This window comes from Acinonyx jubatus, chromosome E4, assembly GCF_027475565.1.
Source record: "Acinonyx jubatus isolate Ajub_Pintada_27869175 chromosome E4, VMU_Ajub_asm_v1.0, whole genome shotgun sequence".
Classification (NCBI taxonomy): domain Eukaryota; kingdom Metazoa; phylum Chordata; class Mammalia; order Carnivora; family Felidae; genus Acinonyx; species Acinonyx jubatus.
In genome coordinates, this window is record NC_069395.1 from 52,590,496 (window position 1) to 52,616,486 (window position 25,991).

Here is a 25,991-nt window from a genome sequence, read left to right on the forward strand (position 1 = left end):
CAGAGCTTGACTTTTCAAAAACTTCAGTTTTATCTTTAGTTTCCACCATTCGTGAATAAATACAACACCATTCTTTTTTATTTATTTATATTTCATTTCCTTTATTTTAGAGAGAGAGATAATGAGCAGGGGTAGAGGGCTAGAGGGAGAGAGAGGAGAGGGAGAGGGACAGAGAATCTTAAGCAGGCTCTGCACTTAGTGTGGAGCCCAACTTGGGACTCAATCCCACAACCTTGTGTCCTTGGGACACTGGGACCATGACCTGAGCTGAAATCAAGAGTCGGACGCTCAACCGACTGAGTCACTCAGGTGCCTCTAGAACACCATTCTTAATTCTGACAGCTGCTAAGTTTGTTACTAGCATAGATTTTACATTATTTTTTTTTTTTTTACTATTATTATTGTTACCTTTTACTGATTGCAATTTGCCTACTCTCACTAAACATTTATCCATTCATTTAAGCCCACAGTTGAGTCTTGAAAAAAATATTTGAAGACTTAAAAGATCTTTTAACAATACACAGCAGGGGCGCCTGGGTGGCTCAGTCGGTTAAGCTTCCAACTTCGGCTCAGGTCATGATCTCACAGTTCGTGAGTTCTCGAGCCCCACGTCAGGCTCTGTGCTGACAGCTCAGAGCCTGGAGCCTGCTTCACATTCTGTGTCTCCCTCTCTCTCTGCCCCTTCCCTGCTCATGCTGTGTCTCTCTCTGTCTCAAAAATAAACATTAAAAAAAAAATTTTTTTTAAATACACAGCAGAGTGCAAACAGCTATGACATTATCACCTGAGTTGGACTACAGGTAGAAGAAATGCAAGGGGAGAGAATCTCCATGGCTGAATGCATAGGAACTGCATTCAGCCTGTAAATCTTATTTTCAAGCCTGTAAATCTCTGCATCTCTCTCTGTGCTGACAACTTTTTTTAAGTCCTTTTTCCTCAAATAGCTTATTTCTTTGATAATAGAAGAACTGTCACTTCGTTCTGAAAGCTTAGCTGGGGGAAAAACTGGATTTCCTTTTTCCTCCCCCACAGTAGGATCAACCCTGTAATTATATTGCTTTTTCTACTTAAAAGATTAAGTTTTGAGAACTTAAATGTAACACTAAGTGACTATGCAATCAATTTAAAAACCTTTTCGTAGATCAGTTTACAAATTAGATGTATATACATCTAGAACTGTAAATAATTGTGACAAAGCTCCAGATTATCTGGGTGTACTCCCCAGAGCTATTTAGCTCCAACAGCCTCTCAAACTTTGGCAAAGAACATCCTAAATTGCAATAATCAGATTTATATGCTTGGGAAGTCAAGGAAATGTTTTATCACTGTTAGAGGCTTAAACTTAAAAATGCAGGATCCCCCCCATGCCATCTGACTATTTCCAAGCTTGACACAAATTTTCCTTCAAAATGTAAAACAGAAGCAACAAAAAACTTGAAAATAACAGCTCAAGTCTTAAAGGTAGAACCATGTTTCAAGCTGTCTGAAAAAGCAGCATGGGTGTTTAGGAACTGCAACAGCTTAATGCATTGTTGCTATTTCAGAACAGTTCACAGAGGAATAGAAGAGAATACTTCAGGGGCACCTAGGGTGGCTCAGTCGGCTAAGCATCTGACTCTAGATTTCCGCCCAGGTCATGATCTCACGGTTTGTGGGATTGAGTCCCACATCAGGCTCTGTGCTGTTAGTGGAGCTGGGGATACTTTCTCTGTTTGCACACTCTCTCTCTCTCTCTCTCTCAAAATACATAGATAAACTTAAAAAAAAAAGATTATAAAGAAAAAGAACACAATACAGCTACAATAAAACACTTGATTTTGTGTTTTAAACTTTTTCTTTTAAAAACTCTGAAAACACTACTGGTTATCAACATTTTCTAGATACTCTATTATTTTTTAATAACAAAGGATGGCACCTTCACGAAGTCCTTAATTTCGAAGGGCAGCTTCTTGCAGGTATTCAGAAGTTGAGCTGATTTAACTTTGATTTCAATCTCACCTGTTGGCATTTTCTTAAAGAGAGAGACAGACAGAAGAGACCTATGTTTAAAAAATCACTCATCAGGACATGTACACAGTGAACATCTGTAAGACACATGCACTTATTTACATTTACATATGTAAAATGTGTAGGTGCTTAGAGCACATAATCCAAAGCATAAATGTGTGTGCCAGATTTTGACATTCTTATGCATGTCTGTGATCGATGTGCTCATTAACAGATGTCTTAACATGACCATCTGCACAGGTGTGTGCTTGTGGTGAAGATTTGGAATCTGTAGGATCATTCGTAGAACTTGCAGAGCTTTTCGTGCCTGATGTCTAGCAGGTGCTCAGTCTCTTGCTGAATGAGCAGACAGTGCAAATATATACAGGTCAAATTTATACACGGTTTCTAAACTGCTCACTGGATTCTCTTGTCCTGGAGGTCGGGAAATTACCGTCCCGGATACTTGCACCACAGACTCCATTGGGGCTTCACATAAAATCTTCTTCACAGAAGCAGCGGACTATAGAATAAAAGAGGAAAACAGTTCTGAAGAACACATGAACTTAAAGGAATACGTAGTAACTACAGTAGTCTATGGTTTATGGAAATAGAAATACTCACGGCTTAACTACTGTCCTTAAATACTGCCGTAAATCCTGGGGCTGCCCTTAATGACTTTATTAAAGACTTTGGTAAATGACATCCCCATTTTGACTCCATAGAACACAGCCAGTAAAACTATTAGGTAAGAGTCTAAAAATTTTTTCCTTAAAGGAAAATGAGGAGAATGATGGATGTAAACAATTCCTACATACTTTTAAGGCAACTGTCTCCAGAGTTAGTCTTGGGGGCAGTTAAATCCAATAGCAATAATGGGAGTCCAAATGAAAGGAATTCTCCTGGGTTAGCTATGCTCTGGATCCTCATCCCTGAGAGATAATTCACTGCTCTTCACTTACTTCAAAGACTAAGAGCTGAATAAATCGTATGTTTCTTAGGTATACAAGCATTTGTAAACATTACAAGAGAAACCAATATTGCCCAACAAGTATCACATGAGCTATTTTTTTTTTAATGTTTATTTATTTTGAGAATGAGAGAGAGTGAGCGAGTGCATGTGAGCAAGGGAGGGGCAGAGAGAGAGAAGGACACAGAAAAAGAATCCCAGGCAGGCTCTGCACTGGCAGTGCAGAGCCTGATGTGCGGCTGGAACTTATGAACCGTGAGATCATGACCTCAGCTGAAATCAAGAGTTAGATGCTCAATGGACTGAATCACCCAGGAGCCCCTGACATGGGCATTTTTAGTTCATCTAATTTTAATGGTAATTATTTTTTGAGCAGGTAGTACCTTCACACGGCTCAAAATTCCAAGGGTACAAATAAATATACAGTAAAAGTCCCACTCCTCAGAGGTACCCATTGTTACCAGAAACTTACATTATTGTTTCATATGAGGAACACTTCATAACAAACACACATACACACCCCTTTTTATACAGGTAATAGGACTCTATGTGCTCTTCTGTATCCTGTTTTTTTCACTTGACAATATATTTTGGATTTTTTTTCCAGATCAGCACATAAAGAGTTTCTTTCATCTTTTTTCTATGGCTATAGCGATGTACGTCACTTCTTATAGGAGTCTCTTCTTAGGGGGGCATCAAGGTTTTCCCCCATTTTTTTCTATTAAAAAAAATCCTGGGGTGTCTGGTTGGCTCAGTCGGTTAAATGTTCAACTCCTGATTTTGGCTCAGATCATGATCTCACAGTTCATGAGTTCCAGCCCCACATCGGGCTCTGCGCTAACAGCTTGGAGTCTGCTTCGGATTCTCTCTCTTCCTCTCTCTCTATCCTTCCCCTGCTCATGCATACACACACACACTCTCTCTCTCTCTCTCTCTCTCTCTCAAAAAAAAAATAAATAAACATTAAAAAAATTCCTGTAAACAGGGTGCCTGGGTGGCTCGAGTCATTAAAGCCTCTGACTTTGGCTCAGGTCATGATCTCCTGGTTTGTGGGTTCGAGCCCCGCATCGGGCTCTGTGCTGACAGCTCGGAGCCTGGATCCTGCTTCTGATTCTGCGTCTCCCTCTCTCTCTGCCCCTCCCCTGCTCACGCTCTGTCTCTGTCTCAAGAATAAACATTAAAAAAATTAAAAACAAAAAATTCCTGTAATGAAGAACCTTGTATTTATTTTATTTTATTAAAAAAAATTTTTTTTTTCAACGTTTATTTATTTTTGGGACAGAGAGACAGAGCATGAACGGGGGAGGGGCAGAGAGAGAGGGAGACACAGAATAGGAAACAGGCTCCAGGCTCTGAGCCATCAGCCCAGAGTCTGACGCGGGGCTGGAACTCACGGACCGCGAGATCATGACCTGGCTGCAGTCGGACGCTTAACCGACTGTGCCACCCAGGCGCCCCAAGAACCTTGTATTTATGTCATTTGCATTTGTGTAAGTTTAGGGGTAAGATAACTAACTGGAAATGAAATGAATGTTTTGAAACACTTACTAATTTGATATTGCCAAACTGCCCTCTGTAGACTTAGTGCCAATTTGTATTCCCCCACAAGAATGTATGAGTACTTGTTTTCCCAAACACAGTGTGCTATCCATCCAGTTTTAATGACAATTCTGTGTAGTTTTAATTCACAATTTTGTACCTATGAGTGAGGTTGAACATATTTTCATATGCCTATTAAGCCACTTACGCTTACTTTTACATAAATTTTATTTTCATATGCTGGGTTCATGTTTCTACTGGTTCACTGGTCTTTTTGTTTGTTTGTTTTGATTTGAAGTAGCCCTTTAGAGAAATTAGCCCTTTGTGATATGAGCTGCACATATTTTTTCCCAGTTGGTCATCTGTCTTAGTGTTGCTTATGATAGTTTTTAGTTTCATTAACAATAAACTTCTGAATTTAAAACCTCCAACATACTTAGCTTATTCTACCACAGCATCAAAGAGGCTTTCAGACAACAGTAGGAAACCTACTATTACCTCATCCTGGGGAATGACAACTTGAACAAGCCCATGGAAATCTCTTAGCACCAGGAAGATGTTCTGCCTGATCAATGAAGAAAATGAACATGTTAAGATAAAATCTCTGCACCCAAAATGGAAGCAGGCAAAACAAATTAGACAAACAAACAAAAAAAAAACCCCATGCAATTTTCCATGTTTTTATAATACATAATTATGTGCTTTCATTAGCTACATTCAAGCAATTATCTACGTAGCTAATTAATGGAAAAAAACCCGACTTTTCATTTTCTTTTCTTTTTTTTCTTTCAAGTAAATTCCATGCCAAAGGCAGGACTTGAACTCACAACCCTGAGATCAAGAGTCACACACTCTGCCTACTTGAGCTAGCCAGGCACCCCAGAATTTCCATTTTCAATTTCAATTTTTAGCTGCTATATATACAGCTTACTAATGCTATCCAGATGTCTTGCATATTTATCTATCTATCTATTTATTTATTTTGAGAGAGAGACAGAGAGAGAGTGCACAAGCAGGGGAGGGGCAGAGAGAGAATCCCAAGCATGCTCTGCACTGTCAGAGAAGAGCCTGATGTGGGGCTTGAACTCACCAACTGTGAGATCATGACCTAAGCTGAAATCAAAAGTCAGATGCTTAACCACCTGAGCCGCCCAGGTGCCCCAAAAGGCGAATTTTTAATTTTCACTGGCTTAAATCTTTATAAGAAAATTTTACTAAATTTGGGAACTTTCCACATATTAAAATCCAAAGAATATATTTTAGAATATTGGAAATATCTACTTGGTCATTTTTGAAATATAGCAGTATAAACTCTTTTCTCTCTCTTTTTTAAAGAACTTAATGTCTATTTATTTATTTTGAAAGAGAGAGAGAGAGAGAGAGGCCGAGGGAGAGGGAGAGAGAACCCAAGCAGGCTCCGTGCTGTCAGCAGAGTCCAATATGGGTCCTGATCCCATGAACCATGAGACTATGACCTGCACCAAAATTGAGAGTTGGACACTTAACCAACTGAGCCACCCAGGTGCTTCTAAACTCTTCTCTTAAAATAAAAGATACAATTTCTAGAGGAGGTCCAACTACTAATTTAATACTTCTACAAACCATCAAAAGATCCCTCAAATTCCAACATTTTAGCATTCAACCTACATTTCTCATACTGCCCTTAGTACCAGGTGGAGGTACGGAAAGCCTCCTCAGATTTTGAGCTCAGGAGATAAAGTCACCAAATGTATGGGTCAAATATCCATCCATTTGGAACACATTCTTTAGGAAGTCCACACAATCTATGTATTTTGGAACTCTTCATTGTGAATTAATGTACTATTCAGGTACATGCTGGAATACAGAGATGAACAATAAAATGGGCTTTAATCTTAAGGAATCACTGTTTATCCTTTTAGGGTTTTTCTCTACCTAAATTTGGAATAAAATAAGCTTTTTTCATGGTAATGAAGCTTACCAGCTGGCCCATTCCCAATTACTGGTCCTAGGAACTCTTCAACTTTAGTAAGCCAAGGGACATTCAGTCCAGTGGAACACGCTTCGTTACTACACCCTTCAACAGATGTCATGCCAGTGACTCTATTTGGGTCTTTCAAAACAACCCTGAAACTGAATGCATTCTGAGAATCCTGCAGGGGCTACAAAGTTTGTACTGTTCTGACTGGTTGAAAATTAATAAAAGTTTGGAACTGACTGGGGGGAAAACAACCACCAGGCATTCTGAAGCCAGTTTACCTTCGGTACTGAATCCATCCACACAAGGTGACTTCCTGGCCTAAGTGAGAAGAACGCAATTCTCCGCACGTGTTGGTCCGAGCAACAAAGCTACTCAATTCTTTAAAGCAGAAAAGATTAAAAATAGATCATTTGTGAACTGCTTAACAGTAAAGACTCCTAAATTATTTCATTTTAGGTATTACATGTCAATGAATTAAACTTACAAAGTAAGTTGGAAGTCTGTAATTTGATTCAATCACTATTCGATTTACCTGCAACTGTGTCAAAAGCCAAGTGAATTAATGGTCTTAATGTAAATTTTGCCCTGTCTTAGGAAATCTAAATTTGATCAGATAGCATTTGCGTTAAGACCTAAAATTAACCCTACTCTTAATAGCACACATTTTCCCCAAATCGGACCTTAGGAATTACATTAGTTTGATGGTACGGTAAATGGCTTTAGTATGAATCTACAGTGACACCAGTCACTTGTACACTAGAAAACACTATTCAAGATATTCTCAAATATTAAAGAATTTTTTAAGAATCCTTTTTATTAGTACCATCAGCTAAAAGCAGAATTCATGTGGTTACTTTTCTGCTTTGTTTGTTTTGTTTTTAACTCCAGGGGAAAATCTACATTATAAGACAGGAAGGAGTGAGTGATCTGTCTCTACACATAAGGATATCCAGTTAAGTCTACAGGAAAACAGAGTAAGAGCACTCCAGCCGTAGAGAACAGGAAGTACTGTTTAGAGGACAGAGCTCTTCACTGCTTTCAACCTGGAATTCTCTGTGAACTGAGCATCAGCCTTCTGGAGAGAGAGCCCTGGATCAGGTGGGTGACCCTTCCGGTGGGTGTGGATAAACCCCTGCACAGCCGACTTAACCAACAGGAGAACATGTTGGAACCGCAGCAGGATGGCGAGAGACGCTTACGAATCCCAAGTTGCCGGTGTTGGATGGTGGTCAAAAGTCAGTTTAGGAAATATACACAAATCCCTTAAAATGCTAGGAGTTCCTGCTCTCTTCTCCAACATTTAAGCCATTTTCCGCTGAACATTCCAGTACACGTGTCTAGAAACTAGACAAATCTGCAACTTCTTTAGCGTCCTTGGAGAACGGATAGGGGAAAGACCTTTTTTCCACCCTCAATGCATCAGTTTCCACTTCTAACAAACCAAACTGCGGCCAGAAGAGCCGAAAACCATTCCACACAGCACGGCAGGGTGGGACTCCGCGACCAAGCAGAGGAAGGGGCCGGTCACCAAGCGCACGCCCTTCCTTTCCTTCCACGCTTCCCCAAAGGTTCCCGCAGGCAGAACGGAAAACAGGAACTCAACCTCAGGTTTCAAATCGCCCACACCTGGCGGCCGGCCTCCGGTCTTCAAAAAAAGGGAGGGCGAGCAAACCCCAAACACAAAACCTTCTCAAGCCCGAACCCACACCCAGATCACTGCTGGGAGCCTAGCGCTTCTCATTCGGCTCCGCGAGCACCCAAGTTCAACCAATTAGAGCAGAGTTGCCGCCGCCATGTTTACTATGGGCGGAAATTTGAAGGAAAGCTTCGCGTAGATAGAAAAACGCTGAAGACTTGACTTCGCGCGATTAGCCAAGTTGACGGATAAGGGTTAGTCCCTCGACCTCAGTTAAAATGACGACCGTAGTTGCTTCACTAACGGGTAATCGACACCAGGGAGGCTTCCGGCGTCGGACCGCAGAGCGAGTCGGGAAATGATTTTAAACCGAGAAGGCGGCTGAAGGCTTGGTTGCCGCTTCTCAAAGGCGGGGTTTCAAAGCTAGCTGGGCTCCTGAAGGGCTCAGGTGGAGAGAGGTGAGTTGGGACCTAGTGTCCCTTGCCCTTCCCCTCCTGAGGCAGAAGCCGACTTCACAGGAGCGAGGGTCGCAGAGTGGGTGGCCGGGTCAGCGGAAATGTCCGTCCCGGGGTGAATGGAAGGACGTCTGAGGCAGCGGAGGTCTTCTTACAGGGGCGTTTGTGTTCCTGGTGAACCCACTTACTGTGGAGCGAGAGGGAATTTGGAAGGGTCAGGGGTTCTCTGCAACTGTCTCTGAGCTGCCATTTTGGCGGTTTTTTTTGTTTGTTTGTTTGGTTTTTTTTTAAACTTCAGGGGACTTTAGTCTCGATCCACACGTTTGGAACCAGATTTGAAGAATGATTCGTGAAGCCGGAATGGGTGACAGCGTCATCACAGCATTTCATTGGTAAGACGCTTTGTGTTTGTCCAGGACGGGCAGTAAGTTCTATTTTGCCCTTTTGTGCGTTCCTTATCTTTACAACACTTGTGTGCTTGGCACTCGGCCGAGCATTGGCGGTGGGATTTAGGTATTGGTGGCAGTGTAGAAACGTGAATGATTTACCGCAAGAAACCCCACTGAATTGTAACTGTGTGTTATGAACTGCAAGAGCAAGGAGAGTTGGCTGGGGAGCTAGCTCTGTGGACCCCTGCCCTTTCCTGAGGACGTGAACCCTACAGGATGGATTGCATTTGTCAGATGGGAGGAGAGAAGCACTCTTAATTGGCTATAGGCTGAATAAAAAAGTCGGGGAGCAGAGGCAAACTTGACAGGAGGAGTAGGAGGGTGATGATCAGTCTAGAGTAGGGCGTAGGGCAGTGGTTCTTAACCTTTCTGAAAATTGTCTGCTGGACCTTTCTCCATCCCCCTCCGCCACTAAATACACATGCCCACAACATTTTGCATACGACTGGAGAGGGTTGTTGGATTTTGGAAAGTCCATTTGTCCACAGATCTTGGGGTAAGAACTCTTGAATCAGTAGATGAACCTGGATAGTAGCAAATAATAAGATCAGCCAGGGTAGGACCTTGAGACTCAGAGTTTTGACTTCATTTAAATGATGTGTGGGAATTGTTGGGATCTCCAGCATTGTAATGGCAAGATGAAAGGGGCGTCTATGCGTCCCTAGTTATGGGTTAGGGAAAGGGGTTAACATTAGGACACCGAAATGAGTTAAGGTATATTTTTAACCTCTTCATTATTGAGCAGGGTAAAATTGCACATTATTGAGTGTGGAGTGAGAGTAAAATAGATAGAAGTCATTTTCTGATCTTTAAATGTGTGGTTGGGCTATTTCACGTTATTACAGTATTATATACTTAAGGGAAATGTTTTCTCAAAACCAACCATCTCAGTGCTAATAGTCTTTTCTCACCTAGATGGATTTTTAATTTTTTTTTTTTTTAAATTCATAGCATTTTTCTTTTAAGGAGTCAAATTCAGCAGGGCTTATTTTGCCTTGAAATTGATCTTTACTCAAATGCAGTGTGCAAGGAGATAAGAGTACCCACTCTGACTTTATACTGTCTGAGTTCAAGTCCTGGTTCTTGCACTCTTTAACTGTTTCTTTGTCTTCCCATCTATCAACTGGAAACATGATAACCCACTTCGTGGGATTGTTTGAGGATTTAAATGAGCATATTTGTTAGGGGCTTGGACAAGTACCTGGCACCTAATGAATGCTCAATAAATGTTAGCAGTTAATCCAAATGACAAATTTGAAAGAAACGTTCGTGTAGATGGGACTGATTAAATTTTAAAAATTTCAAATTTTTATTTATTTATTTTTGAGAGAGAGAGAGAGAAACAAAATGTGAGCGGGGGAGGGGCAGAGAGAGAGGGAGACACAGAGTCCCAAGCAGGCTTCAGGCTGTGAGCTGCCAGCACAGAGCCTGACATGGGGCTGGAACTCATGAACTGCGAGATCATGACCTGAGCCGAAGGCGGACGCTCAACCATCAGAGCCACCCAGGTGCCCCAAATTGTAAAGAGCTAATTCAGTATGCGCTTAAAGCTAGAATGCTTTAAAGTAGTTGCTATTTAAGTTATGTGGTATATGATCTTGCTTGGGCATTATCTGAACATTGAGAACTGTATGTTTAATTTATGAAATTTTGTGCAAGACAGAGGGTGTCCTACTTGGACACAATGAAATTTATCTTAAATATAGAAATAGTATAACTTTTCATTTGTGAAAAACTTTCTTCAAAGGGTTAACTGTGCTAGTACTTGGGAGTAGTTATTATAACCTTATATATAATTCCTTTCAATGAAAGTTATAATTTCAGAGTTCTATGAAATTCTTCTGTTCAATTAAACCAATACTCGTTAACAATTAACACTCAGCATTATATTAGGGTAATTATATAAGCGATATAAAAAGCATTGTTTCAGTCAAGGTATTTTAGTTGTGTTGGAAAGAGAAAAAATGCACACCAAAAAAAAAAAAAAAATACTACAAGGAAGTATATGAATATGGACCAAAATGAGTAGTACAGACTAGATGGTCAAGGAGAGCTGTGTGAGCTGGTGTATTATTAATCTCCAAAGATTTTATGAAACATTATTGCGAGATTTTGTTAGTCTCATCCAGACGGTTTTTGGGCTTTTAAACAGTATTGACCTTGAGATCTTCTTTTATACACACACACCCATACACCTATACACGTTGCTTCCAGGAATGAACTATTGATACAGAGGTGTATAACATAGGTATTTTGGGGAAATTAACAAAATTCTACTTGGAAAGAGATCAAATTCGAGCATGATCTTAAAGGAGGTGAAATGATAAAAAGACACTTCAGATAGAGAATATGATTGATAGGCAAAAACAAGACAAGAATATGTTTATCTAGAAGCAGGATAAGGGCAAGCTGAATTATGAAAGATCTTAAATAATCAGCAGAAGAGTAGAATTTTCTCATCACTGTAAAGTTTTTTGCACAGGTGACGAAAGTGTCATTGCTGAAGAATGGATTACCTGTACATATGGAAAATGCTTAGTTGTGGTAGTAAGAACCTGGAGGTAGCTTTGGGAATGGATGACAAAACTGTTGAAGGAAAAACTCAAGAGAATGTGCTTAATGACTATCAGTTCAAGAATGAAAGTATCTTAAAAGAATTTAAATTAACAGAAAATTGACAGGAATTTGAAAATGGACCAGCAAACTTTTGGAGAAGGATGTGAAGGAGTTGAATTTAGTTTGAACCTTCTGTTTGAAGTATCTGTAAGATATTCATAAAAATAGCCTATAGCAAATGGGGAATGTAGGACTTGGTTAAAAAGTCAAAACTGAGGGTGGGGAGGGGAAGGGAGAGAAATAATTCATTGATAGTGAGAAGAAGAATCAGTGAAACTATAAGCATGAGTTAACTTTTTAGTGTTCAGAATTCTGGTTTTATTTCTTTTCTGTAGACCATGGATCCTTATGATACACCAGAATCGACTCCGAGGCACGGTGCATCCTCAAGGCTTAAAGATTATTTTATAGGTGCCACCCCTTTGCGGAAACGATTAGAAGCAGTCAGGAAGCAGGCTTCATTTGTCCCGACTCCACCTCGAAGGAAAATTCCTCAGTGTTCACAATTACAGGTATGCTTTTTGTGTTCCTTCATGTTACTCAATAATTGAGAACATTTGTGAATAAATTTTGCTTTTTATTACCTTTTAATGGTATTTTTAGTATCTCCTTAAATCTCTCAGATAATAAATGAGAAATAGTGAAAAATATTTGTGAGATGGAAGTAGTGAAAGTAGTTACTCACACCATCAATACCACCTCTGTTAAGTCTTTTTTAAAAAAGTTTATTTTGTGTACATAAGAGCACAGGTACAAGTGGGACGGCGGTGGAGGGCGGGGAGCAGAGAGAAGGGAGAAAGAATCCCAAGTGGGCTTTGTGCTGTCAGCACAGAGCCTGACATGGGGCTTGGTCTCACACACTGTGAGATCATGCATGACCTGAGCCAAAATCAGTAGTTGGATGCTTAACCGACTGAGCCACCCAGGCTCCCTTGTTATATCTTTTAATCTCCAGCATTTCCACAGTATTTGTCTTTTATGACGTTAACGTTTTGAAGAATGTAGTTTCCTCCCTTATCCTTTTTAAATAGAATATTCTTCGTTTTGTATTTGACATTTCCTCGTGACTAGATTGAAGTTCTGTATTCTTGACTGGAATACAACGTAGATGCTGTTGTCCTTGGGGATAACATCTGGTAGCACATAGGTGATCAGTTGTGATCATCCTGTCAAGGTGCTGCCCAGTGGTTACTGTTTTATTCCCGTCTGCATCTGATAAGCAGTCTGTGGGGAGACACTTTAGGATAATGTAAACATTCTGTTCTTATCAAAATTTCCCCTTGCACTTAATATCCATTGATAATTTTTGCCTGATTCCATAATCAGTTATGAGTTATAAGAACTCATAACTCTGATGACTCAAACAATTCTGAAGGTTTATAATATTAGTAATTTGTGATTTCGCTGGAACATGAAATAAAACCCTAGTTAGTGCAGGTTTGATGTGTGGTTTTGAGGAACTTAGCAGAGTCTGGCGAATCAGTCTCCCACACCTTCCCTGTAATCTTTTTTTGTCAGTGTTGTGTGCCTCATGTCTTTTGGGATATGAGAAAATTTTTGCTTCTTTCTGAAAAGTTTCTTAAATTACTAGCGATGGTGATGAAAGTGATGGTTCTTAACCATAGAACAGAATTGTATATAAATTAAAGATTGGGATATCCAGGGGTACCTGGGTGGCTCAGTTGGTTAAGTGTCCAACTCTTGATTTTGGCTCAGGTCATGATCTCACACTTCATGAGTTTGAGCCCTGCCTCGGGCTCTGCGCTATTAACAGAATCTTGCTTGGGATTCTCTGTCTCCTTCTCTCTCCGCTGTTCCCCTGCTCACGCTTTCTTTCTCTCTCTCGCAAAAATAAATAAACATTTAAAAAGACAAAAGGATTGGGATGTCCAATTCAGTGCTTCCTTATCATACAAATAATTTTGTATCATATAAATTTTCTATCATGCAAATAGTTTTGCTGTACCTTTTGACAGTTAGAAGAAAAAAGTTTATAACTTATAAAAGTTTTATACAAATTTCCATGAATACTGTAGTCAAAACAAATATTTTTGTCAAATGGACAACTGTAATGAAAGTTCCAAAAGATAGTTGGAGCTGTAAAACTATGTCAGGAAGTATGAATTCTATAGAACAATTCAGGATAAAAGTAGGGACCTGTACGGGGGTGTATGTGAAGGCCCTCAATAATGCCATAGAACCAATGTGAAGGATGTGTTGTTGTTGTTGTTGTTTTTTAAGTTTATTTATTTATTTATTTAAAAAATTTTTTTAATCTTCATTTTTTGAGAGAGAGACAGAGTGAGCAGGGGAGGAACAGAGAGAGAAGGCGATACAGAATCCAAAGCAGGCTCTGAGCTGTCAGCACAGAGCCCCATGCGGGGCTCAAACTCACCACCCGTGAGATCATGACCTGAGCCAAAGTTGGATGCTTAACCAACTGAGCTACTCAGATGCCCCTATTAATTTATTTTGAGAGAGAGGGAACGCACACAAGCGTGTGCACTGGGGAGGGGCAGAGAGAGAGGGAGAGGAGAATCCCAAGCAAGGTCTGTGCTGCCAGTACAAACCAGACATGGGACTTGAACTCACAAACTGCGAGATCATGACCTGAACTGAAATCAAGACTCAGCTACTTAATGGAATGAGCTACTCACGTGCTGCAGAAGTGTTTTTGTTTTTGATGGTACCTGTGGTTCTCTTAGAGCATGGCAGAAATACTAAGTGTTTTTTTATTTGATCGACTGAATTTGATATTGGGTCATAGAATGGATTTACTGCTAAACATTTAAAACAATTACATAATTAACATGAATCAAATTTGATGCCCCAGGAATAGTTACTATTTTTTAAATCTATAATCTAAGTTTTTAAATGTTCATCCAATAAATATATATTGAACAACTGTTCTAGGATGGCAGTGTTCTAGGTGCTAGAGATGTAGCGCTGAATAAATCGACAAAAATCCCTGTTCTCTTCAAACTCATACTCTAGCAGGGAAGACAGACAATAAAAATCACACAAACATATAATACCAGATAGTAATAAAGCATGTTAAGGAGATACAGAGTGACAAAATTGGAGTGGGTGCAGGTGCAACTTTACATAGGGTGGCCTCTTGAGTGACATTTGGACAAAACTGAGTGAAGGAAGGGAACATGCCATGTGAACACATGTGTGGAGAGCATTCCAGAGGGAAGGTACAGTGAATGAAAAGCCCTGTCTAGGGATCTTCAGAGTCCTGCAGACTCCAGTTTGGTTGGAATGTAAAGATCAGGTACACAGATCTGTAGTAAATATTTAAAATTCTTTGATTAAATTCTTATTTACTAATGTTTCCTAATTCTTAAACTACTGTTGTCTTGATTGTTTTTTCTCTCTAGGAAGATAATGATCCTCAAAAGTTTGCATTTCTTCTGCATAAACAATGGACTTTATATAGTTTAACTCCCCTGTATAAATTCTCCTATACTAATCTCAAAGAGTATTCTAGACTTCTGAGTGCATTTATTGCTGCTGAAAAGCAAAAAGGGCTTGCTGTTGAAGTGGGAGAAGACTTCAACATCAAAGTGACTTTCTCCACTCTCCTAGGAATGAAAGGAACACAAAGAGACCCTGAAGCATTTCTTGTCCAGGTATGTTGTATAAACAGTACTTGCTTCTCAGGAAAGGAATCTGCACTGTCTTGGTTTAGAAATTGTGGTATTTTCTTACTGTTTAAAAATATTTTGAGCTTGTGATTTATAACCTTTTTTATGTCTTGTTTGACCAAATTGTAGTAATTAGATATGGCCAACTTAAAGGTTTTTTTTGTGGGGGGCACCTGGGTGGCTCAGTCGGCTAAGCGTCTGACTTCAGCTCAGGTGATGATCTCCTGGTTTGTGAGTTTGAGCCCCACATTGGGCTCTGTGCTTACAGCTCAGAGCCTGAGCCTGCTTCGGATTCTGTGTCTCCCTCTGTCTCTACCCCTTGCTCACTCACACTCTCTCTATCTCAAAAATAAACAAACATTAAAAAAAAGGTTTTTCTAAAATAAATATGATTATGATATAGTGATTATGATATAATGATTATGATATAATATCATGATTATGATATAATATTTATTTTATAAAACTTAGAAAATACATAAAAATACAAAGAAAATTAAAAACCACAGTTTAACATTTTGGCATACATCTATTTGGCAATAGACAACCTGAGTAAGCTTCTCATTTGGAAAGTTATTAATTATTGGTTCAATTTCTTAATTTATTAATTGAATCAATTCAGTTTCTTGAACCAATTCAATTTCTTAATTGAACCAATAATTAATAACTTTCCAAAATAGAAAGCGCCAGGCCCAGATAAGTTCACTGGTAAAAGCTGCCAAAAGTTTAATTAAGGAAGAAATTATTTTAATTCTATAGTCTCTTTGGAGTATAGAACCAGAGGGAATACTTTCTAACTCATTCTGCCAGGCCAGTGTTACCCTAATACCAAAATTAGACAAAGATTATTTAAGAAACGACAGATTGATCTCTCTCATGAACATAGATACATCTGTCTGGCTATCTGGATCTATTAAAATTGGGATCATATTGCCCATACTTTTGCATTATGGCTTTTTAAAAAAAAAAAAATAATATCATAGGTAATTACTCATATCATTAAGAATTCTACATTTTATAAGTATATCTGTGTAATTCTATGGTTTTTACTAGGACCAAATTCCTAGAAGTGGAATTTTAGCAAAAAACAAATATGTAACATGGGGCCCCTGGGTGACTCTGTCAGTTGAGCATCTGACTCTTGATTTTGGCTCAGGTCATGATCCCAAGGTTGTGGGATTGAACCCTGCATTGGGCTCATGGAGTCTGCTTGAAATTCTCCCTCTCCTCCCATCCCCCCTCACTTGCACACACATATGCACACTCTTAAAAAAATGAAAAATAAAAAATAAAAGTAACATATCATTATATATTGTGAAATGTTCAGTTACTCTTACTTAAAAGTAATATGACTATCTTGATTTATTAAGAAACTGGATTTATTATTCATGCCTGCTACTTCTGTTTATTCTGAGTTAACTCATAGTCACCACAAATTAAATTCTAAAATCGTGAAAAGATCTAATTTTGTTTATCTGTATAGATTGGGTTAGAAAACTGTGGCCTGCAGGTCAAATCTGATTTGCTGCTTGTTTTTGTTTTTTGTTGTTGATGTTTTTCTAAATAAGGTTTTATTGGAACAGAAATCCTTTCATTTGTTTACATTATTGTGTATGGCTGCTTTTGTGCTACGACAGCACATTTGAGTGGCTGCTTACAAAGCCTAAAATATTTACTGTCTGATTCTTACAGAAAAAATTTGCTGACGCTTGGTATAGATCTGGTGTTGGCAAGGATCTTCAGGAGTCTTAGGGGTAGGTTTAGCTGCATAAAACAGAAAGCCTAAATAACAGTGAATTAGATGCCTATCTTGAGGTTAATTAATAGAGGTTTATTTGTCTTTTTATTTAAAAAAAATTTTTTTTTAAATGTTTTATTTATTCTTGAGAGAGAGACAGAGCATGAATGAGGGAGGGGCACAGCGAGAGAGGGAGACACAGAATCCGAAGCAGACTCCAGGCTCTGAGCTGTCAGCACAGAGCCCGACATGGGGCTCGAACTCACGGGCGGTGAGAACATGACCCGAGCCGAAGTTGGACGCTCAACCGACTGAGCCACCCAGGTGCCCCAAGGTTTATTTGTCTTACAAAAAAAGTGGAGTAAGCTGTTTAAGACTGGTGTATGCTTCATGAATTAATAACTTTGGCTCCTTCTATCTTCTGTATCATCCTTGGTGCATGGCTTCCATCCTTAAAGTCACATTGGAGTCTAATTTGGCTCTTGAAGCGCTAAATATTAGATGCAAGTTCCAGGCAGGAGGAAGTAGGGGGAAGATGGGAAGGGCAAATAGGATGCCTGCCTAAGTTTTTAACGAGACTGCTAAGACCCAACCACTTCTTTTTGCATCCCTGTTGGAAGACAGACTAGGAAATTTTTCTTTTTTAGTGGGTACTTTGCTACCTCCTTAAAAGCATCTCATTAAAAGCACAGTTTTATTGTGGAAGGAAAAGTAGGTACTGGGTAGACAGCAGTCTTTGTCAAATGAAGCAGTTGATTTCCCAGAGAAGTGATGTGATTTGCATGTCAACAGGTAAGCAACTGTTCCTGTGCAGAATAGAAATGACCTCTTGAACTCTTAGCAGAGTGTCCTAATAGTTCGCAAATTAAACCTCATTTCTTCACAGGGTTCCCGGACTTTTAGGTTATACAATTGTGATAGACATGTCTGGCTGGGCTTTAAGGTTTTTGAGAATTGCTTGTAGTCTCTTGAACAAGAAGGCAAAATATGCTAAAAGTAACTTTTTAAATGATGATCTCTAACAGGATCTGATACTGGGCTGTGTTCTTCACCTTATCCTGGTCAAACTTTAAAACTTCTATGAATATCTTGGGGCGCCTGGGTGGCTCAGTCGGTTGAGCATCTGACTTTGGCTCAGGTCATGATCTCACAGTCTGTGAGTCCGAGCCCCGCGTCGGGCTCTGTGCCGACAGCTCAGAGCCTAGAGCCTGTTTCGGATTCTGTGTCTCCCTCTGTCTCTGACCCTCCCCCATTCATGCTCTGTCTCTCTCTGTCCCAAAAAAATAAATAAAGGTTAAAAATAAAACTTCTGTGAATATCTGGAAGGTATGTTTGTCATGTAGTTTATAAATTTGAAGTTTGAAGGGTTAGTCAGTCTGCTGGAAAATATAATCAAGATTCTAAAAAATCTGAATGGATTGGCACAATGGGTCAAATTGAGAGTGAAATTTTAATAGGAATACATATATTCCTTTCTATATTATGGGAGATTTACCTATTAACAGCAAGGATGAATAAGGATAATTTAAAGCTGTCAACTAAAAATTAGAAAACTGCAATCTAAGGTTATATTAGTAGTAGTATAATCTAGGTCTTTTTGAAGTAATTATATTCACTTATGAATGACTCTCATGCAGAAGAATTTCAGAGTAAGCAGGATAATGTGTGTATCATAGAAGGAATGGTTAAAGAAACTGGAGATGTTGAACCTGGCATTACATATGATTGGGATTATCAGATATTTGAAGGGCTTTTTCTGTGGAAGAAAGATTAGATTTGATTTGTTCTACATGCACATAAAGAAGAAAGCAGGACCTGTGGTAGATACTGTGTGCCTAACATATGAAAGAACAATTTTAAGTTGATAGAGCTGCCTTAGGAAATCCTGAATTCTTCCTCAATGGAAGAATTCAAACACATTGAATATGTGACTTTTTATAGTCCCTTCTGAAGTTGAAATTTTGAGGGCCCCCTCTCCCCGCCAAGGATAGCATACTTGGTTATACCATATTGGCATTCCTTAATTTGCTTATTTTGCATTTGGGCTGCACCAAGATCTTGCCATATACCATGTCCTAATAAGAATATTAAGAGGTAGGAGTGCCTGGGTGGCTCAGTGAGTTGAGCGTCTGACTCTTGATTTAGGCTCAGGTCGTGATTCCAGGCTTGTGGTATTGAGCCCCACATTGAGGTCCATGCTGAGCATGGAGCCTGCTTAAGATTCTCTCTCTCTCTCTCTCTCTCTCTCTCTCTCTCTCTTTCTCTCTCTTTCTCTCTCTTTCTCTCTCTTTCTCTCTTTCTCTTTCCCTCTCTTCCTCCCTACCCCTCCACCCCACCCCTTGCCCCTCTTCCCGCTTATATGCTCCCTGGCTCTCTAAAAAAAAAAAAAAAAAAAAGAAGAAGAAGAAAAAATATTAGGAGGAAAGTCAGTTAACTTGATAAACCCTAATAATGATTAGGGAGATTATTCCCATTATGTTTTTTGGCAAATAATACAATATATCTTCTTATTTTTTAATGTACTAATTTTGAGAAGGTGTAACTTAAGAGTAAAGGTACTTTTGCATTTAATGAACTCCCCCGTTTTTTTCTTTGTAGATTCTGTCAAAATCTCAATTACCATCAGAGAACAGAGGACAAAAAGTGTTATGGACTGGTTGGTTCTGCTGTGTATTTGGAGACAGTCTTCTGGAGACTGTTCCAGAAGATTTCACCTGTGTACCTTTATTTCTTGCAAATGGAGCAGAGACGAATACAGCCATAGTTGGAACCTGGTTTCAGGAAACTTTTGATTGTCATTTCAGTTCCTTAGCAATCAATGCGTTTAATCTTTCCTGGATGGCTGCTATGTGGACTGCATGCAAAATGGACCAATATATGGCTACTACTGAATTTCTTTGGTCTGTACCATGTAGCCCTCAAAGTCTGGACATTTCTTATGCCATACATCCAGAGGATGCAAAAGCTTTGTGGGACAGCGTCCACAAAACACCCGGGGAAGTTACTCAGGAGGAAGTTGACTTATTCATGGACTGCCTTTATTCACACTTCCATAGGCATTTCAAAATTCATTTATCAGCCACAAGATTGGTCCGTGTTTCAACATCTGTAGCTTCAGCACATACTGATGGAAAAATAAAGGTTAGTTTGAACATATCTAGCTAGGTAATTTTTTCTTACTGCATAGTTTTCAAAATGTATAGAGATTGTATTTTCCACATTGAAGAAACACGTTTGAATGCTAATTCGAGACAGTAGAGAGATTTTATGCTTTATAAATGATTTGCTAGAAAGTCTTCAGCCTTTAGATGCAGCTCTGTAATGGAAGGATACTATATACTGTGTGCTACAGGCTTTGGTAATAAAATGAATATAGTAACTTTGAAACTTTCAGAATTATGTTTCCTCAAACTTTGAAATAATTATCAGAGCAACAGAGGATTTTTTGTGTTAGATCAGAAAATTATAGCCAGAAATACCTAACTAAGATGACATCTTTATATTTTAGACTTTTCTGTCTCTAGTGGCAAAGAAATAATTGACATTGTTTTATTCTCTAGGAAGTTTTTTTTTTTTTTAATGTTTTACTTATTTTTGAAAGAGAGACAGAGTGTGAGCAGGGGAGAGGCAGAGAAAAAGGGAGACACAGAATCTAAAGCAGGCTTCAGCCTCCAAGCTGTCAGCACAGAGCCTGACACAGGCCTTGAACTCATGAACCATGAGATCATGACCTGAGCCGAAGTTGGGTGCTTAACTGAGCCACCCAGGCACCCCTACTCTCTGCAAAGTATTTATTAGAGGAAATCTCAGAAATAAACTGAGAGTAGGTACCTAAATATAATAAAATATATCAATATATTTTAAATGTATTAAACTATGGCCACAGTAAACACTCTGAATATTGGTCTTGTCACTGAGCTAGGATTTTAATAGACCTTAATTTTAAATGTTTTTCTTTTTTAATTCTTTTTTAATGTATTTATTTATGAGAGAGAGACTGAGAGTGAGCTGGGAGGGCCAGTGAGCTGGGAAGGGCCAGAGAGAGAGGGAAACACAGAATCTGAAGCAGGCTCTAGGCTCTGAGCTGTCAGCACAGAGTCCAGTGCGAGGCCTGAACTCATGAACTGTGAGATCATGACCTGAGCCAAAGTCAGAAGCTTAACTGACTGAGCCACCCAGGTGCCCCAATAGACCTTAATTTTAATCTTCAGAGCAACCCTGTAGTAGGTATTTTTATCCACATTTTATTTTTAAAACAAGGAAACAAGGCCAAGATAGGTTTTAGTGATACCTGCAAGATAGTTTGGTAAGAGGAGGAGTCAATATTTGAGTGCTTATCTCTTAGGTTCCAAAAAGTTCATGCTCTATAAGCACTATATTAGTGTTTTTCGAACTGGAAGTCATAATGCAATAGTAGGTTGGAAAATGATGGGAAGAGAACAGCTTTAAAAAACAAAAGAAATCTGGGTGCCTGGGTGGCTCAGCTGGTTAAGCATCTGACTTCAGCTCAGATCATGATCTTGCAGTTCATGAGTTCAAGCCCTGCATCAGGCTCTGTGCTGACAGCTCTGAGTGTGGAGCCTGCTTCTGATTCTGTGTTTCCCTCTCTCTCTATACCTCCCTCGATTGTGCTTGCTCACTCTCTCTCGCTCTCTCTCGCTCTCTCTCTCAAAAGTAAATAAACATTAAAAACAATGAAAGAAATATAATGGAAAATATAAAAATGAGTATCACATGTGGTAAGGGTATACATTTGCTTGTACTGGATCATGATGTTAAATTTATTTCTTACTCTGATTTGCAGTAAAACATTTGAAAGATTATATCATGTTATTTTGAAATTATAAAGGGAAAAAATTCCATTTTAGCACCTCAGAATTCAGTGTTCATGAGGTCTTAATATATTTTAAAATTTTGTTTTCATATGCTCACACTCCATTAGTAAACTACATTTAAAAACTGTTTTGTAAAATGTGTTCTTATGAAGATAAAGGTGGTTCTTAAGCACATTTATTTTATCTGGTCTATTGTAAATCTAAGAGCCCCTCTTAATAATGTAAGACAGTAACTGGCTCCTAGCTTTGCATAATGCCATGATGATAACTAACATTTATTAAGCACTGATTGTGCCAGCCATTTTTAAGCATTTTATGTATATTGTCTCATTTAGTTTTTCACAACAACCTATTTCTATAGGTTGTAAAGAGAAAACTAACACAGGGAATAAGTAGGTTCCCTGATATCACACAGGTAATAAGTAGAGTTTGCATTTGAACCCAGTCATCTGACTCGAAAGCTTATGCTTTTTTTTTTTTTTTTTTTTTTTAACGTTTGTTTATTTTGAGAGAAAAAGTGAGCTGGGGGGACGAGAGAGAGGGAGAGAGAGAATCCTAAGCAGGCTCCACGCTATCAGTGCAGAGCCTGACGGGGCTCTATCCCAAGACCCTGGGATCATGACCTACTCTGAAACCAGGCGGAGGACACTCAACTGACTGGCCACCCGGGCTCCCCAAAGCTTCTGCTTTTAACTGCAACAGTGTACTGCTATCAAGAATGATGTGTCAGCCAGGTTTCTGCCACCTGCTTAGTTTCTACAAGATACTTTTTAAAAAAAAGTTTTTTCATTTTTAAATGTTTATTTATTTTGAGAGAGAGAGAGAGAGAGAGAATCCCATGCGGGGTTCTCATTGTCAGCATGAAGGCCGATGCAGGGCTCAAACCCATGAACCGTGAGGCCATGACCTGAGCCAAAATCAAGAGTCAGAGACTTAACCAACTAAGCCATCCAGGTGCCCCTCTACAAGGTACTTTTGGAGTCTATATCCCTTTGAGAAGAAGGAAGCTATGGAACCTCTTTCTAGAAATGTAGATCCAAGCGATTCATGGATTCCCTTCTCTCCCCTTACTTCTTAGGCAGATAGCCTAACTGTGGAAGCCAGGATAAATAAGAACCTTAGTCTAGTTATTTCTAAGCACCATTGACTAATAGTTGTATATTTATTAAAGTTAGTAGTCTTTATTAAGTAAAATCTATTTGACTTAGAGCCACAGTGGTATGGGTTGATCTTAAGATTGCAGATACGGAATTTAAAATAAGCCTGGAATTTTTATCAAACTGCTTTGTTATAATAATTAATTCTAACTTTAATTTTTTTTTGTTTGTTTTTTTCAGATTCTGTGTCATAAATACCTCATTGGAATCTTGGCATATTTGACAGAACTGGCAATTTTTCAAATTGATTGAGGTCTTGTGGGAACTATAAATTATGGATTATATAACTTTTTCCTCACAGATTATTTGCCTAATTTCTATGCTGAGAGGAACTTCAGGAGAAACATGCATCTATATCTGCATCTGTTTTCCTCTCAGTGCCTTTGGAATTGCCCAGATAGAAGCCAAGAAGGATCTAGAACAAAGAAGGTGGTAGCGAATGAATCACAGCCAGGTGTTCGTATAATAGTCATGATGATCTGGGAGGCCAGTCTTTAGAAAATGCTGAGTTGTTATTTTCTTGGGCCATCTGATATCAAATTTTTAGGATTCAAATGAGATATCTCTAATATTGAGTGTTTTTGATTTGGGTCTTTAAAAAGCTTTAATCCCTTTTAAGCATTTTAGACTTGGATTCAGAGAGAATTTCTGTCTTCTAAAGACATTTTCCTACTATCATTTCACTGTAGAGAGTTGGCAATCAAAATCCTCTCCAAAGGAAACTAAAAATTAATATACATTTATTAAAGCCACTAATATGCTTCTGTTTTTAATGCTGTTTAATTCTTATTGCAATGTTGAATTAAATATTCACTTTTAAAATGAAGCAGCGTGTTTATCAGTGTCTTGGTGGCAGATCTTTAATTAATGTCTCAGGAATGAGAAGTCATAGGCTTTTTCTGTAGCACAAAGGTTACAAACCAGCAATTATATAGAACCATACTTATAGAATTGAAAGGGACCTGTGAGCCTCTTTTGAGAGCAGCAGTTATCTTGTTTAACTTTCATGTCCCTAATTTTGTTTTAGCACAGTGCTTGGTAAATGTCTGCAGGTTAAGTAAATGTATTTTAACCAAATCTTCCATTTTATAGATGAAAACTATGAGATTGAACAACTTAGGAGACTTGCCCAAGATGCTATGTTTAAATCTCTTGTTTTAATTTATGGAGTATGGGAACATTTTGTTTTACTTTAGAAACTCTTTTTTAAAAGTTGTTTGAAAGGAAATTAATAGGCTGTCTTTCTAAAAGGTTAACTTTTGGAATGGAATATTATTTCACATATACTAGGAACAGCAGAGATAGTGGAAAAAGCATGGGCTTTGGAGTGAGACAGTCATTCATTTAACTAATATTAAGTTCCTGCTGTGTACTTAGAATTGTATTGGTTAACAGGGGTATAGCAGTGAAGACAAAAAAGATCCCTGTCATTTGGAAATTACATTCTAGTGGAGGAAGGCAAAAAATAAATAATTTCTGTGGAGATAAATACTTAAGGCAGTACAATATGGAAAGGGGGTCTCTCTGGGTAGGTGACATTTGAGCTGGGTCCTGAATGCTGAGGGAACCAGCTGTGTGAAGATCTGTGGAAGGGTTTGCTAGGCAGGTGAAATGGCGAGAGCAAAGGCCTTGAGATAGGTAAGAGGTTGGCTTATTTGAGGAATAAAGGAAGTCTGTGTGGCTGAAGGAAGTCAGGGTGGAGTAGTAGTAGATGAGACTGAAGAGATTGTGCAGCAGAGACTTATTCCATGGGTATGTCTCCCAATTTTTGACTGAGCATGTGGTTGTCCAGAATAAAGATGGTCTTTTCTGGCCTTTCTCATAGGTAGGTGTAGTCCTATGACTAAGTTCTGACCCATGGCATATAAATGGAAGGATCAGGAATCTTCCTTAAAAAACAGCAGACATATACCCCTTGGCTTTTTCTTATTCTGCCATCTTTGCTGCTTGGAACACATATAATGACTGGAATTCTAGCCACTCTTTTTGGTCACGGGGATGCAGGTCAGGTCATAGGAATGGTGGAACATGGCCTGAAACGAGTTTGTGCCTTGAGGACTTCTTGAGGCTGAACCCCAGTGCCACCCTTGGGCAGTCTTCCTATGGACCTGTGTGTCAGAGAGGTAAACTTTTATCTTGTGCAAGCTGGTGCTTAAAGACATTTTGGGTCTCTTGCTCATAGCCAAACCTAATCTTGATAGAAAGAGGCAGGATCTATGTCATCTAAGTTTTTGTAGCTATTTGTGAAGAGGCTGGATTTCATTCTAAATGCAGTGGGAAGCCATTGAAGTTTTAAGCAGGAGAGAATATTACCTAATCTGTATTTTATAAGATATGAGGGAGAATGAATTATAGGTGGACAAGAGTGAAAGGGAAAACAGTTAAAAGATTGTTAGAAATGGTACAAATTCAGTGGAGAAATTAGCAATATCTAGCAAAATGTTGTAGGATTTACCCTTTGATAAGCAATCCCATTTCTAGAATTCTATCCCCAAAACTCCCTGGCAAAATATAAATGAAGCCTGTATAAGGCTATTTATTGCAATGGTGTTTGGTAGCAAAACTGAAAACAATCCAAGTGCCCATCCCATGGGGATTGTTTGAATAAATTATGGTATAGCGACACAATGAATTACCACTATGTAACCATAAAAAGGTTTGTGGAAGATAATCTAATACTACCATGGAGTGATCTTTTTTTTTTATAGTTTTTTTATTCTTATTTTTTTGACTAAAATACTCATTTTATTTATTTTTTTAATATGAAATTTATTGTCAAATTGGTTTCCATACAACACCCAGTGCTCATCCCAGCAGGTGTCCTCCTCAATACCCATCACCCACCCTCCCCTCCCTCCCACCCCCCATAAACTCTCAGTTCGTTCTCAGTTTTTAGGAGTCTCTTATGTTTTGGCTCCCTCCCTCTCTAACCATTTTTTTTTTTTCCTTCCCCTCCCCCATGGTCTTCTGTTAAGTTTCTCAGGATCCACACAGGAGTGA

The 25,991-nt window shown here is 38.9% G+C and overlaps 2 protein-coding genes across 4 annotated transcripts in view; one reads left to right on the forward strand and one right to left on the reverse strand.

The window, feature by feature from the left end:
- DARS2 (aspartyl-tRNA synthetase 2, mitochondrial) overlaps positions 1 to 8,252 on the reverse strand; it is a 28,621-nt gene extending 20,369 nt beyond the window's left edge. The window contains exons 1-5 of one of the 3 annotated variants that reach the window (XM_053209766.1): positions 7,499 to 8,252; positions 6,734 to 6,833; positions 4,994 to 5,060; positions 2,408 to 2,509; positions 1,916 to 2,011 (exon numbers count right to left, since the gene is read on the reverse strand). In XM_053209766.1, coding sequence (XP_053065741.1) covers positions 1,916 to 2,011; positions 2,408 to 2,509; positions 4,994 to 5,060; positions 6,734 to 6,833; positions 7,499 to 7,619 — 486 coding nt within the window. In that variant the 5' untranslated portion in view covers positions 7,620 to 8,252. Of the gene's footprint in view, positions 1 to 1,915; positions 2,012 to 2,407; positions 2,510 to 4,993; positions 5,061 to 6,733 lie in introns of all 3 variants that reach the window. The other 2 variants (XM_015064642.3, XM_053209765.1) reach the window with 2 other exon arrangements.
- A 37-nt stretch (positions 8,253 to 8,289) lies between these two features.
- Positions 8,290 to 24,879, forward strand: CENPL (centromere protein L). The gene is made up of 6 exons (XM_015064641.3): positions 8,290 to 8,549; positions 8,845 to 8,938; positions 11,947 to 12,123; positions 14,995 to 15,246; positions 19,598 to 20,140; positions 23,172 to 24,879. Exons 3-6 carry the CDS (start codon positions 11,950 to 11,952, stop codon positions 23,241 to 23,243), a joined length of 1,041 nt encoding a protein of 346 aa, XP_014920127.1. The 5' UTR covers positions 8,290 to 8,549; positions 8,845 to 8,938; positions 11,947 to 11,949; the 3' UTR covers positions 23,244 to 24,879.
- Positions 24,880 to 25,991: the final 1,112 nt, after the last annotated feature.